The sequence below is a fragment of the Mchenga conophoros genome, linkage group LG3 (genome assembly GCF_057382185.1).
Source record: "Mchenga conophoros isolate Kocher_MC1m ecotype Shallow Benthic linkage group LG3, M_conophoros_male_GT1.1, whole genome shotgun sequence".
NCBI classification, from domain to species: domain Eukaryota; kingdom Metazoa; phylum Chordata; class Actinopteri; order Cichliformes; family Cichlidae; genus Mchenga; species Mchenga conophoros.
In genome coordinates, this window is record NC_140528.1 from 80823930 (window position 1) to 80839770 (window position 15841).

Consider the following 15841-nt stretch of genomic DNA (forward strand, 5'->3'; position numbering starts at 1 on the left):
ACTGTCAGCAAGGAATTTGCATTTGCACTGTTAAATTTTATATAACTTTAATGCGCATAAAAAAACAGCTGCTTGTTTAAGTGAAAATACATTATTAGTGCAAAAAACCCCATCAAAGTTGTGGAGTTGTAAAGTATTTTGTCTAGTGTCAATTATATCGTCAGTTATATCGTTATCGCAAATTTTCAAATGTATATCGTGACAAATATTTTTGGTCATCTCTAGTGCGTTGTCGTTTTAGCGTGACACATGATGAACAAACTTAAATGATAAGTTTTCAAATTTTATAAACGATTGAAGGTTTAAGTTTTAACATGTTGCTATGGACCTCCCTCTGTCCAGTCCAGCTAAAGAAATGGTGTCACTCCCTAGTGGGCAAAGTTTTTATTTCAATGTCTTGTAAGACACAAAAACTTTAGTACGACAAACTGAAAATGTGCATGCCGATGTACAAATACTCTGCAAACCCAATTGAAAATCCTGGTGAATACAAAACTGGCATTTAAAGTTCATGAATCCAAATTCCAGTGCAGATAGTTAGAAATCTGTGGGCTTCAAACCCAAGCCAAAATCCCTAATCAGGATCAGGGGTTTTCACAGACTGTAATAATCCATAGTTAGCGTTTAGTGCCTGTTAAGATTTCCCATTGAATTTTAGTTTTAAATCAAGCCTTCCTGGATACAGCATACAAGGTAACACAATATTTATTATTTTGTGTATCTGTATATTGGAATTTAGAGACCTATAGTCTGTATCTGTTAAAGTGGATGAATGGGCAGAAATTTAGCGATACCATTTAGCATCTTAATTTCCAAGGTCACAATTTCTCTAATCTGGGTTGCAGGGTTGTTCAGCACTCTCTTTGTGAGCCTGTAGATAGATTTGTGTTCAACTGACACGCCGAGTCAACAGTATATCAGTGATATTTAGTTCTGCAACCGAAATGTAATAAACAGTGCAGGAGACAATATAAACTGAAACCTCCACTGATGGAAAGCTGCTGTTTGTAGTGTACACTTGTGTGTCTTAGTGCATCTAAACATGTGGAAACACCCATCAGATTATATATCCGGACAGATGAAGGCCAGAGGAGGATCTAAAACCAGCTCACTACAGCAAATGTTTCTTGACCTCTTTTTCTTCCCTGCTTTAATAACCACACAAGAGCTGCTACTGGCACTAACATAGAGGAGGCAAACCCTGTTTAAGGGCAATAAAGCCATGTTATACTTATCAATTTGCTGTATCAAGGTTCTCCTTTTTAAAATAAATATTCTTTCCGTTTACTAAGTGCGGTCATTCTAACTGCTTTTTTTCTTTTCCTTTTTTGTTAGCATGAAGTTACAATGATAGTCAACACTATTTGTTTAAGGCTTTTAATCTTAAATGTCTTCATATACTTTTTGACTTTTCTTAAATGATAGAACAAACACAAGATATGCTTTGGGATCAGAGCTGTGACATGATTGATTGTGGCAATGGGTCACACTTTCAATTCATCACACAGGGATGCTTGACTTCACTTTGAAATGAAGCAGGTATGAATTATTTTTCAACATGGAGGGTTAATGTTGTGAGGAGCAGCTAAACCCAACCAAGTAGTTGGTAAGAGGCCAATTTAAAGCAAAATAACAAAGTAAGAGAAACTGAACCAATTCAAGATATAGATGATTCCCTAAGACTGATCTTAACCAAGCAAAGTCCAACCTTTGCATTTACCATTGCAATACGACCGTGAAAATGTGTAAAGGTAACAAGTGAAATGTGCACAAAGGTGCACATTATAAATACAAAGTCAAATTGCAGATATATTAAAATACCCTCTCTCTGGATATTGAGATTGAACCAGACTCTGTATTAGGGTTAAAATATATAAAAGACCTTGATTATGATCTTACTTAACATCTTGTATTTATTGGGCTGCATTTCAGAAATGTATAAATACTCAGTTTAATTTACTGTATGTAAGTACTCTGTGCCTGTATAAGTTTAAGTTTAATAAAGAGTTTAATGAAGAAAACACTCAAATAGAAGAATGTTGTGAATATACACTGACGAGTGTATAATTACATCTTCAAACAAACTGAAAGAATTCTCATAAATGTAATTAATTAATTAGAAATACATATCAGCAGGTATGTATTAGTGGAAGCAGCCATGTTGCCGTACCATCTTAAATACAGTGGCTAAGATGGACCAACATGACAAGATGCTAACGCTAATAGTGTTTTATGTAAATGGCGACTATATATGCAGCACGCCTTATGAGTTACATTTAAATTAAATGTTACATTAAATTAAATGTATGACAGATTTTTTTAGGTAACTCTGGGGTAAAAAATATCAAATACCACAAAATCTTTAACTGACAAATGTCTGTCTTTTATTACTAATTTATTTACTAAGTAATGATATTATTCAAATATGTTAAAATATATTGTAAACAATATGTAATATGTAATAATTTATAAGTGCAATATATACAAACAACTGTAGAAACAGACTGCCTGGGTACAGCTGTTGTGAGGAAATGGAAAGCAGCTTGCCATGAGCCTTATGAAGTACAGTCTAAATTTAACGTTTTTGATCACTCTTGGCTGACTAAAACACGTTATGTCTGTTCTCAGTCATCAAGGTCATCGTAGTCTAAGGAGCTTGGAAAGAAACGCGTCCGGTCTTCTTTCAGTTGTTTGAAGACGCAACTTAAAGAAGTCCAGATGCTTTTCTTTCCAAGCTCCTTAGATCTGACTAAAACACGTTTGTCCTAGAGCAGCCACCATAGCTGGGATTATGCATTTTAATTGGGAGGCATAAAAACCTATTTTCTTACACCTTTTCTTCTTTTCTAACAAATAGAATAAGAAATAAAATAGAACAATAGCCCTTTATTGTCCTTGCACATATACAATGAAATTACGGATGCTCCACGCCAACTGTGCAGGAGTAAAATATAATTAGTTAGACAGTTAGATAGTCAGGAGGACTATTTACTGCACCCTAATACAAAGAAACCAGTTGACTGCAATCTACCGAGATCTAACTGTGAGATTTTACACACTGTACCTTTCAAGCTTTATTTTAATTCATATCGTTGGTTAAAATAAATAATTTTGAATAGAAGGCATACATTTTTATTACCTTGGCTCTTTGTGTTTGTATATTTTTTTATTGTTAAAATATATGCATATTAATAGCATAAACATCCTCCAGTTTAAGGCCACCCCATGTAGGGCTGCCACGATTTGTCGACTAGTCACGATTACGTCGACTATCAAAATCGTCGACGACTGATTTAATAGTCGACGCGTCATTTGAAGCTTTGTAAGATCACAAAAGACGCAGGAATAAGTGGCAGGATTTAAGAGTGTAATAACGGACTGAAACAGAAGATGGCAGCATTGCATGTACAAGGATGTCAGCTACCGTTAAGCCGCGAAGAAGAAGAAGAAGAAGCAGCTGTGTCCCAGAATTCATAGCGCGGCCCAGCGCAGTTTCCAACAATGGCAGCAGCTAGTTAGTTTTAATGTTACTCTTATTATTCTTTCTGGGTCACAAAATAAACGTTTAACATATTTTCAGGCGAGAATGTAGCTGTGTAAACCTCAAATATCTGCTCAGTTTATCAGGACACCACATATTTTCAAAAGCGCTCCGACGTTTTCGGAGACGTCTGTTACCCACTAGCTCGTTAGCGAGCCGGGGGCTAGGCTCACTAGCGCCGTGAGAACACCGGACTCCCCGCAAATCGTTTTCAAACCCACCGCCATCTTTCACTACTCAGGTTAAATATATATGAGTCACTTAGATAACTTAAAATGTTATTGTTTGGCTTTTTTTTTTAGTATTTTATTTGTTCCTGAGTAAATCAGTTTGTCTGAGATTAAAGTTATAGTTTTTACACAGCTGAATAAACGTCAAGCAGACAGCTGATTATCAGAAGTGTGAGATGCTGGAGAATTTACTCCAGTGTCCTGTTATATTTTAGATAGCAAGGAGTTCATTAAACTTCACCGAAACAATCTGCAAATTTCATTAAAATTTAATAAACTATCATCTTGTCTTTATTTTTAGTTAGCACAGACCTTAAACACTTAAAGCTGTAAGCTAATGATAGTTATATGAGCAGATGCTGCTGGTGCAATAAGCTGTAGTTTTACGTCCAATGGATGATGATCTGATTAGTCGACTAATCGCAAAAATAATCGGTGACTAGTCGACTATCAAAATGATCGTTTGTGGCAGCCCTAACCCCATGCAATTAGGGGTGGGGTTATTTAGCATAGCAATAATTAGATCTTAAGTGAGTACATTGCTATCCAAGTGTGGTCCTCATGATCACACCCAGTAGAGCTCAGACAAAGACAAAGCACTGCACCCTAATGCTGATGTTCAGGATTAGTGATCCCCACAGAAGTGCAACTTGAAGAAAATCTCTTTCATCACAGTATTTTTCCTCCAGTCTACAGCAGAGAATTGCCAGCAGACAAAAAAATCACTAATCTAACCCATTTAAGGTCCTCCTTTGAAACTTCTTCAGAAAAGCATGACCCATAATGCGAGTCTGGTTAATTAGTTCAGTCAAGGTGGAGTCTGAGAGATACAAAGGAAATGGAAGAAGAGAGAAAGGGAAAGAAAAGAAAGGGGGAGAAAATAGAACATGTGAAATAAACAGACTGAAAAGGTAGGAAGTAGACAAGTCAAGAAGGACATGAAGGAGATAAGTGGTAAAAGGAGGATGGAGGAGACATGAGGAAATGACATCAAACAGACAAAAGAGGGCAAAAGGGTTAAAGGAGAAGAAGGGGCAGAGGAGCAAAGGAAGTAAAGAAACAAGAGAGAGGGTAAAGGAAAGGAAGGGAGAAGGGAAACAAGGATATAAAAACAGGAAGAGAGAGGGTGGAGTTAGTTTTTTGATGCTGCTGAAGAAACAGTTGGGACAGGAATAAAAACATTTTGTTTTTCTTCAGCTTGCGCACAAAGATACTGCAGACCCTGTTAAAGTATATTTTATATCCATTCACAGAAATGTGACCAACATTTGTCAGCCAGCAATCCAGCAATGATCAATCACAGCATAGCACAACACCACACACACACACAAAGGTGAAAGTGAATTGATCTTTGTCTTTCTCCCGACATAGCAGTAATCCAATCCAGGACTTTGGCATCTAGGTTAATACACACAAGTGCAACACACCCAAGTATGTGCCTGGACAGAGCACACACAAGGAAGCACACAATGTGCATTTGTTAGCTGTAAAAGCATCAGAATATTAGCAGGAATCTTCTGGCAATGTGACTGTATTGGATATTTGCTTGGTTGCATACAACGCTGGGTGCTGAATACGCAGTGCATATGTGAAAACACATTTTCTACAGTGCACTAAAAGTATTGAAAGTCACAGTTGTCTATAGTGCCCTAAATAATTCAGTGGTATGGACAATACCAAGTTCACTTAGTCACTAATGGGATAGTAAGTTAACACAACTTATTCTGAAGACAGTACAAATGCATCCTGTCTCTTAATTGTCTGCAAATTGTGGATTTTTTTTGGAGCATCCCACACTTGGCAGAGTAGTGTTTCATAATAGTAAAACTTGCAAGCTCCTCTGTTTGGGGTCAGCACGACATGGTTTGCTAAAAAAAGGCTTTCATTGATTTCCTTTAACCCATTGAAGAGATGTGGAGTAACCCACCAATGATGACAGTCGAGAGTTTTCCTACATTTTCTGCCACTTCCAAAGAAAATAGTAAAAGATTCTAGACTGTAGATTTGCTAAATGAATTTCAAAAAAATGTCTTGTATAGCAAGAAGGTCCTGAGTTCAATTTCATCATCAGGCCGGGGTTTTTCTGTGTGGAGTTTGCATGTTCTCCCCGTGTTTGCGTGGGTTCCCTCCGGGTACTCCGGCTTGCCCATAGGTGTGAATGTGAGCATGAATGGTTTCCATGTGTTAGCCCTGCGACAGACTGGCGACCTGTCCAGGGTGTACCCCGCCTCTTGCCCTATGACAGCTGGGATAGGTTCCAGCTCCTGCGACCCTGAAAAGGATAAGTGGAAGCAAACGGATGGATGGATGGATATCATACAAGGACCATACATCCACAATGGAGAACTGACACAGTGACTGTCACCACAAGATTATCCACTGCTGAGGTAAATCTAATCAAATCCACTGCAGATCTGCGATTTACAACTTTTTAACTTTTACAATTTGTTAGTTTAAAGTTGAACAAAAATAAAGTTTGCATCTTGTCACAAATGAGAGTAAAATGAAGAATCCTGACTATGTGGCTTGGCATGCTGTCTGCAGAGGTCATGCTGGCCTCCTAAGGGGGAAAAAGTCAGTCTTTTACTGATACTGTAAATCTTTGCAAGGGTGCTAGTTTCCTTTCAAATAAAAAGTCACTTTACGGTTGCAGTTGTATACAGCAGCTCTCTTCTACAGACTTCACAAGTGTTGTTTTGTTTCTCGATTCCAAGATAAACTGAGATTAATATTTTCATTTGTCTTTTCTCTCCAGGTACTCGGGCTTCCTTACACAGTCCAAAGACATGCAATTAGTGGGGTTGGGTTCATTAGTGATTCTAAATTGCCTATAAGTGTGATTGTGAGTGTGAATGGTTGTCTGTCTCTCTGTGTTAGTCTGCCATCAGACTGGTGACCTGCCAATGGTGTTCCTTCTCGCCCTATGGTAACTGGAATAGACTCCAGCATCTAATATAATACAATATAATACATTTCATAGAACAATTTTAAGTATTTATCCAAAGTAAAAAATCCCCTCCCTTAGAGATAGGGTGAGAAGTGAGCCAACTAGAAGGGGCTCAGAGTAGAGCCACTGCTCCTCCACATTGAAAGGAGCCAGAGATGGTTCGGGCATCTGACAAGGATGCCTCCTGGTCAACTCCTGGGTAGGGATGGGTACCGGTGTCCGGTGCCATCATGGCACCGGTTCTGACATAAATGGTAGTAACCAGACCGAAAAGCAGCGCACATTTCGGTGCTTTATTTCGGTGCTTTTTTTTCCTGAGCTGTGATACACTTCTAGCCAATCATTTTACGTTTCCGAGGATAGTAGGCGGGTCCAGGTACGTACGTTCTTTTAGAGCAGAGCTACAGATTAAAAATGCCCAAGGCGAAGCGGTCAAAAGTCTGGCTGTACTTCACAGCAAAATATGCAAACTCAGCAGCCTGCAACAAGTGCTTTAAGCTGATACTGTCAAAGGAGGTAACACCTCAAATCCGATGAAACACCTGGCGACGCATAGCGGTTTTTTTAAAAGCCCAGAAATGCGCTGTATTTGATAGCTTGCTGCGAGACCTCACACCGAGCGCATCTACTGTGCGTGGGTTGCCTGTTATCTGACCCGGAGTTAGCAATATCCCCCAAAACCCCCGAAGAGGAGAGTCCTGGCCCGTAGCCCTGCCAGTGTAGCAGAAATGATGACGGATGATGATGGCAGCAGTAGCCGTTCTTCTCTGTGTGAGTAGCTTAATGTTGTTCGTGTGTAATTTACGTTGAGTAGGCTAACCACGTTATTACATTAATGCATGTAAGGTGAACTAGCAAACATCATCATAGCTACATGCGGCTGTCTTCTTGTTTGATGGCAGATACTCCCTTCACCCTGGCCAAAAAGGCTAAAATGACCAAAGAAAAAGTGGAAAACAGTTAAACATGAGAGGTTTTGGACAAAGTTTGTGTTTTTTCCATTGTTTAAGCACTGCTTCCAGCCAAGAGTGATACCATATATGCCCCATAGCTGCAGAAAAGGCTAACATTTTTATCTTTTTACAAAAAACCAGCTGAACATGAGAGGTTTTTGGACCAATTTTGTGTTCTCCATTCTTTAAGCACCGGTTTGAGCACCGTTTGAGCACCGGCACCGTTTCAAAAGTACCGATTTGGCACCGGTATCGGATAAAACCTAAACGATACCCATCCCTACTCCTGGATGAGGTGTTCTGGGCCCCGGAGCAGATCCAGGACACGCTGGAGAGATTATATCTCTTGGTTGGCCTGGGAATGCCTTGGTGTCCACCCGGACAACTGGAAGAGGTGGCTGGGGAGAAAGACATCTGGGCTTCCCTGCTTAGGCTGCTGCCCCTGCAACCCGGCCCCGGATAAACGGAAGAAGATGGATGAATAGATAAATAGATAAAAAAGGCCAGGGCTAACTTGGCTAGCTATCTGATCAAGTTTGCATTTGGTCCAAATCTATCTGTGTTCACTCTATTTCACTTTTCACCTTGAAACTAAATAAAGTTGTGGAATTGTTCCTACTGAAGTACAAGAGTAATTTTTACAGATGTAATATTTGCGCTTCGATCCGAAACACTGAACTAAATGTCTGTAGAGTCACACGGAATAAACAACCAGCCATTCCTGCCTTCATCAAAGGCCCACGTAAAACAGCAGGCTGCAGAGAAATGCCACAAGCTAACACCACACTGCAAGTTTAATCACTGCTCTGAAGCCCCAGGTCAGGGGTTTAGCACCAAGGAGTTCAGCCAGTATTTATCCCAGTAAGAAGAGCTATGGTGTCTCTCTAGATCAGCAACACAGTTGCTGGGTCAACTGCTTTTTCATCCAGCACTTCTGGGTCACCATTGTAGCAGCAAGAGCATGACCACAAGCGATCTTTCCCAAAACACATAAAAGGCTATTGCAGATTTGTTACAGTTACATTTTGTTACAGGTGACATAACTGTATAAAGCTGCTTCAGTATCACTTGAAAAGCTCAGAGCCATTACTTATGTTGTTAGTAACATCTGTAATCTTCGTACAGATGTGAAAAGGGTCTGAGACATGTTTGTGGACTACAGCTTTGATCATGATTTACAATCCACCATGAGCTGTTCTAAATACTGCTCAGTGGTCCCTCTTTACTGTTCTCTGCAATGGCAACAGTTTTTGTGAGGAAGTGAACTTTCTGATCATTTAACAATACTAATTTGGTGATTATAAAAAAATTAGATTCAATGATAATTATTTAATTATCATTATTGCGATCTATCACAGTAACTAAATCAGTTACTGACCTATACTGACTCATATCCCAGATGAAACAAATTGTTCCTATTTATATAAACACATATGCATGCTTGTGTATCATCTCCACATATTAAAACACTTTCTTCTTCTCCACTTGCAGAGGAAAAAACTTACTGAAAGAAAAAACGATATCCCCATTCTCGACACACAAACAATAAACTGCACACACACACACACACACACCCTGGAGGCACATGCCTCAGAGGGCAGAAAGCACAAAACAATGCTGCACCTCCTGTCTTGTGAGACACATTATTTAACTGCACAGAGGAAGGCGGAAGCAACGTTTCTGCAAAACTGTGACTAATGCCAAAAATTATAATTACACATGAATGTTTGCTCATTAGCTTGTACTCAAAGTTTCCTGCGCCTTAGCTGGTGCCAATGTTATTTTTCAGTGGTAAGAAGATTTTGAAATATTCTGCAATGATGCACAGCGTTAGGTGTGCAACAGCATCAGTTTGCATGAGTTTGTGGAGATTAAAAAATAAAATAAAACATGTAAATAAACTGAAACAAAATGTTATCCATGTTGCCACTCCCACATAATTTGGTCATAGACACAATGGTAACCTCTGTTACAAGCAGGGCTGCAGACAGACACACAGCTCCTCAACTCATTAACAGCTCAAGTAGTTAATGTTCATGTACACCAAGCATGACTTTAGGAGGAGTTTCATAGGTCAGGTTTCAACAACCTGGCCTGTGCACACATTAATGTTAGCCACTTAACTATTAGTAATTACCCGACAGCCACCTGTTACCCATGTGTTACCATGAACATAGCGGCTAGTATACTGTAGTTGGAATGACAGAGCAGATTACAGACACACAGAGTGTGGAGAACTAATCTGAGCAAAGAATAGAGCAAATCTGGAGCAGAGCAGCCAAATCAGATGGGTGAAGCTGAAGAGCTGAGCTGCAAAGAGCAGAAGACTGAAGTGGAGCAATGTGAACTGTGGATGAGGGACATTCTGCAGGCAGATGTGGATAAATGATGAACTGTTTTTCATTGTTGTAGCCAACTTTATCCGAAGGTTCCTGGTAGCGTTTCCACAATGCTCTTCTTCTACAATTATGAAATTATTTAGATATTATGTATTGTGTTGTTTGTTATACTCTTTGTTTATTCGTAGGTTCTAAATGTTTAAAATTTATAATAATTTTTTTTTATTTTTTTTATTGTAAAACCACTAAACTTGAACTGAAATGCTGAATTTTGTTAAACCTAACTTATAGTTGGGGAAATATATTGGAAACAGACCCAAAGAAAAACTCTTACTAAAACAAAAACAATTGAATATTTTTCTAAAAGATTTTTAGTTTATCAAGTCTTGGAAAAAATCCTGCTATTTAAAGGGAAAAGCAGCTAGCTCTGTAGGCTAAATGTAGCTTAGCAGCCTAGCTTACAGAGCGCAGCCCAGTGTAGCACAAACATCAGACTAACAAGGATCTAACTCTGAAACAAAAAATAGGTTAATTCATGAAATACAGAACGATCTCACTAAATTCCGCTATAACTAAAGTTAAAGTGCCAGAAGGCTTTCCCGATTTGGTTTTCTAATTTGTCAAGGGTGGTGCTGAAAAGACACTTGGTTTTGAGCCTGTGTAGACTGTGGTCATAGTTAGGGTCACTAAAATCAGTGAAAGTTCAGCCTAGAAGCAATTTCCACTAGCCATAATGTGTTTTGATAGGACTATTTCCATAAACTTGTTTTAGGTTCTGAACATTTGGCCTTGAGGATATCATTAAGAGGTCAGCAGGTTCATATTAGGAGAAAACTGTAAGAAACAGTATTGATTAGACCTCTCTTCATGTGACCTGTGGCGTAATCTGAGCTGTAATTAACAGGCAAATTCACCGATGTTCCATCCCTCTTTGTCACTGATTCCCCTGTGGTTAGGGGGATCAGTGCTGTCAATGTGTTCCAGCTTAGGAAATACCTTGATTACAAGGCCTGGAAATAACCTAATCTACTGTAACTCTGAACCTACTGTACCTCCTTCATGCATCTACTTGTATTTTTATGGAACTGAAAGAACGCAGACTGATCTGAAAACGAAAGACTTTCTGTCAGGGTATATTCATCATCTCTAAGAGGTTTATTTTAACTTGGTCATATCCCGAGCCCAAGAATCTTCATAGTGTCAAATTCAAGTGTTACTAGTAGGGCTGGGCCATATCATACCGTTCACGTTAATACCGGTGTAATGCTGGGCAACGATAAGAAAATGAAATATCGCGATAGAATATGTGTAAAATACGCATGCGCAGTGCCTTTGTTTACATACGCACATGGCGGCGACGAAGAATGAGAAGAGCGAAAGTGGATCGTTGAATGAAACGGATGAACCAGGATTGGTTTGTAAAAATGTTGCAACTTCAGTGGTGTGGAACTGGTTTGGCTTTCATCCGTCAGATACACAACAAAGCACTATTTTTGGTAGAGCATGCTAGCGGGCCGTCGTTATTACCGTGTTTTTTGGAAAATACGGCACACTTAAAATCAATCCTTTGATTTTTCTGAAAATCGACAGTGCCCCTTATAATCCCGTGTGCCTTATGTATGAATTCTGGTTGTGTTTACTGACCTCGAAACGGTTTTATGTACACGGCGCTCGAAAATCTGTCAAATGTTTTAGTATGACTTTGCTAAGCTATGAAGCCGCACCGCTTGATGGATTGTCGGAGCATTACGGCTATCGCAGGCGGAGCCTCGCGGAGTGATACGTACTGTGCTTCAACATAATATTACCGTATTGTGTGTGTATAACCTCTTTTTAGGTTTTGTGGATATTATACATGGTTATGCTGAGGATATGTCGGCCAGTTTCCACTGGAAATGCCTTTTGGTTAAACTGTCAGCAAGGAATTTGCATTTGCACTGTTAAATTTTTATATAACTTTAATGCACTTAAAAAAGCTGCTTGCTTAAGTGAAAATACATTGATGGGTTTTTTTTGTTTGTTTGTTTTTGCACTAATAAAGTTTATTTATAATAAAGAGTATTTTGTCTAGTTTCAATTATATCGTCAGTTATATCGTTATCGCAAATTTTCAAATGTAAATCGTGATAAATATTTTTGGTCATATCGCCCTGCTCTAGTTACTAGACAACCGCACTGTGGATCTCTCTTTCCTTAGTTCTTTATTTTTTCTTAAGAACATTACCTGAATTGAGGCCTGGAACTTCATCTATGAACAGTCCCATTGGGTCACACTGGTTCTGGAAGGACAGTGTGGTTTGAGATAAAGAATGAATCAGGTTTGTCTGTTTCACTGTTTGGTGAAATGTGACCAGTACCTCAGGATAAAAGAGTCAAAAATGCTAAACATACATATGTAATTAACACATTAAAGCTGGATTATGATCTTACAGCTGAAGGACATTTAAATATGTTGCCTATTGAGATCTGCTATTTGGCAGCTGCAATCCCACACACACACAAGAAGCAAGAAAACTAGAGAACTATTCCTGAAAATTAGTTAAAGAAGAATAAATGTGGTCATACCAAGACTTGTACAAACCCTGGTTTTGCCTTCTGTACTGTGTTTCCAATGATATTTGCACATGGCTCAAGAAATTGTTGCACTTATCACTTATTTTCCCAGAAAAATATGAAAAAATGAGGATTGGCTTGAGACTTTTGCACAGTAATGTAGGACTATGGCAGGGCCAGATAGTAGACTTGGAATTCTTAACATTATTTTACAATGAGATTAAGATAAGGGGAAAAGTCAGAACAGGACAGTAACGGGATTGTGATCTGGAAAATATCAAAAATCAACTTAATCCAGTGAAAGGAAAATATCTCAAAACATAACTTTCGTTTTCCAATAACATGCTCAATCATCAAAACAAGCTGCCAGTGCTCCAAGCTTCCTTGTTTTCAGAAACACCCTCTGTAAAGATTAATGAACACATCTCTTCGAAATAGACTTTTTTTGCTAGCTAAACACACTGAAATACAACAGCACCTCTTCAACAGATAAAGCTGTTTATCAGAAGCATACTGATCCTGTGTGTGCAGACCAGCTGTCAGCATGCTTAGGTAGAGATCTGAATCCCTAATCACATATTTTACCAACATTCTTCATCAGCTAAAAAGTTACATCTATCAAAATGCATCACACAGAAAGGTGACAAAGTCGCAGAGTAATGCCATCTCAGGGTTGTCTCTTTCTCCATCAGATTATAATGGTGTGCACACTGCAGCACTCTCATTAATGCCTCCAACAGCCACGGTTTCCTCATTGAAGCTGAGGACAGTCCATTTTCCTGTCTTGAAGAACCCAATCTCTTTCCCTACTAATACTCACATTTCTACTTGTTTTGGATTGGACAGCCTCAGATTCCAAGTTTTAAAATCTGACATCTGGTAAAAGACATCAGGAAACAGAAATGGCGGGGAAACATGTATGCATCATCAAACGTGCATCTTACTAGAGTCTCAAAATAATAATTATTTATACTGGCCCTTGGTGCAGCTCCTCATTTCATCAAGAGTCATAAAGTGAGCAATTTTAGCTCCTTTCTCTTAAAGGCCAGTCTCCCTCCCTCTTTCCTCTGATTGTCTTTGCCCCCACAAACAGTGTTTGAACAACAGCTGGGTGGGACTGCTGTGCTTACAGCCTTTCACTGACATAATTAAAATCCAAAAGTAGAAAAAATATGTTGTAGTCTGAATCCTAAGTGTTTACTCATTTCTTTAAACAATTTTTAACATGAGTACACATCTGCAATGATACTAACTCACTGGCCACTTTGTGAGGTACAGCAGTTTAGCTACTCATTATGGCAAATACACACACATGGCAGACAGTTCATATGATCACAATGACCTGCTGAGGTTCAGGCCAAGCATCAGAATGAAGGAAAGGTGCTTTGAAGTAACGTTAAACATGTCATGGTTGTTGGTGCCAGATGGGCTGGTCTCAGTATTTTAGGAACTGCTGATCTACTGGGGTTTCCCTTAACAACCAGGGTTTACGGAGAATGGTCCAAAAAAGTGAAAATAGCCTGTGAGCGACCTTGGCCATAGGTCAGAGGACAGCTTTGAGCTGATAGGAGGGCTACAGTCATTAAAATAACCACTCGTTGCAGCCAAGAGCATCTCTGAATGCAACACAAATTATGAACCAGATATGCTGCAGCAGCACAGGCGTTACTCCTGCCAGCTAACAACAGGAAACTACAGTTCACACAGCCTCACAAACTTCAACAAAAGAGGAAAAAAACATTTGGATGATAGGGTCAGGATGGAGCCGTCCTGCTGGCATCAATGGCTCATGCTGTGGAGGCTGAGCTGAGTTTGAACACCACTGCCTACCTGAGCATTGTTGATGACCTTGTCCATCCCTTTATGAGACTGCCTACTCATCTTCTGTGTGTTATTTGTGAGCTATAACACATCCATTTGTAATTTACCCTTAAGCAAATTTATGTCTTAACAACATTTTATTTACTGCCACACCTCATGCCGAGGAGCTTTCTCGCATTAGGAACTTATTATAGTGGAACTTGTGTTGCAAGTTTAGCTCTTGGATTTATTTGCACAAGCAAACCAGAATGGCACTTAACTGCCTAGTTGACACGACACACAGACTTCAAATAACGATCAACCTTTTTGTGCCACAGCTGGCAGCACCTCACCAGAAGTCAGGCCTGCTGTAGACACAGAGGCATACAGTCAATGCAGAGCCACATGATGAAAAGAGCCACCAAAGCCACTGTGGGTGTAGCTGCAACCTAATTAACCCACATAATATCATTTCTCAAAGGGATTAAAGCTGAAGCTTTGTCTAAACTTCAGATTCTAGTCTTTAATGTAGAATCTGTTATCTAGGTGCGTTCTGGTGCCCCTTTTGCAGCAAAGAGAGGGAATGAACTATTTTTATGTTTTAACCGATTATAAATACACTTTAACCATATATTCCACACCTGATCACATAATAACAAACAAAAACAAAAAAGCACCATTACCTGAGACAAAGAAGAAAAGACACAGTATTGATCAGCTAACTGGATTTTATGATGATCCTTTTAAAAGATATTATAGAAGATATTATTGGAATGTTTCTATTAATACTAAAACATTTGCGTTTGTGTAGTTAAAAAACCGCAGTGTTTAATGTAAAATAGTCTAATCCGTCTTACCCGTGCTGCTCATGGTGCCAGTCAGATATATTCTCCAGTCAGATGATGCACAGTAAACAAGTCACTATCCACATTAACAGTACATGGATGCAAAGCGCGCAAGCTTCAGTGGCAGCCAGCCGAATGAATGACAGAGAGATGTTTACACGGGAAAGTGCAGCAGAGAGTCCGGCTGTGCCTGGCTGCTGACGCCGCACAGATTTCCACAAACAGCTGCACCGTGAGGACAATGTCCTGCACACACTGCAGAACTGCGCTGCCTCTCCGTACAGCAGACGGTGCAGGTTGGGTGTGGGCGCACGGTGCAGAAACGCTAGTGTCAAACTCGAAAGAAGAAGGGATTGAGCAGTGTCCGGTGCGTCATTTCAAAATAAATGTCAGTTTGAACGCTGACGGTTAAGTAGCGTATCTGTGCTCTATGTTATAAAATGTAGCAGAAATGCGACCTTTATATCTGGGCTACTGGGAATCCCAAAGCTACTTTTTACTCTCTGTTTGTGCGAATTTGATCTGAAAATATAATAAATATATGGAATATATGTATAACAAATAAATACTGGCAAATGTTTTTGTTGGAACTTGTTATTCTGTTTAGATTTTAGGGGTAAGCGTCTCGGGAGA

The 15841-nt window shown here is 39.3% G+C and overlaps 1 protein-coding gene across 1 annotated transcript in view; it reads right to left on the bottom strand.

Annotated features, from left to right (window-relative positions):
• ablim2 (actin binding LIM protein family, member 2) overlaps positions 1-15509 on the bottom strand; it is a 92657-nt gene extending 77148 nt beyond the window's left edge. The window contains exon 1 of the mRNA XM_085267458.1: positions 15221-15509. Within this exon, the coding sequence (XP_085123584.1) occupies positions 15221-15233 (13 nt within the window). The 5' untranslated portion in view covers positions 15234-15509. The remainder of the gene's footprint in view (positions 1-15220) is intronic.
• Between the last annotated feature and the right edge of the window lie 332 nt (positions 15510-15841).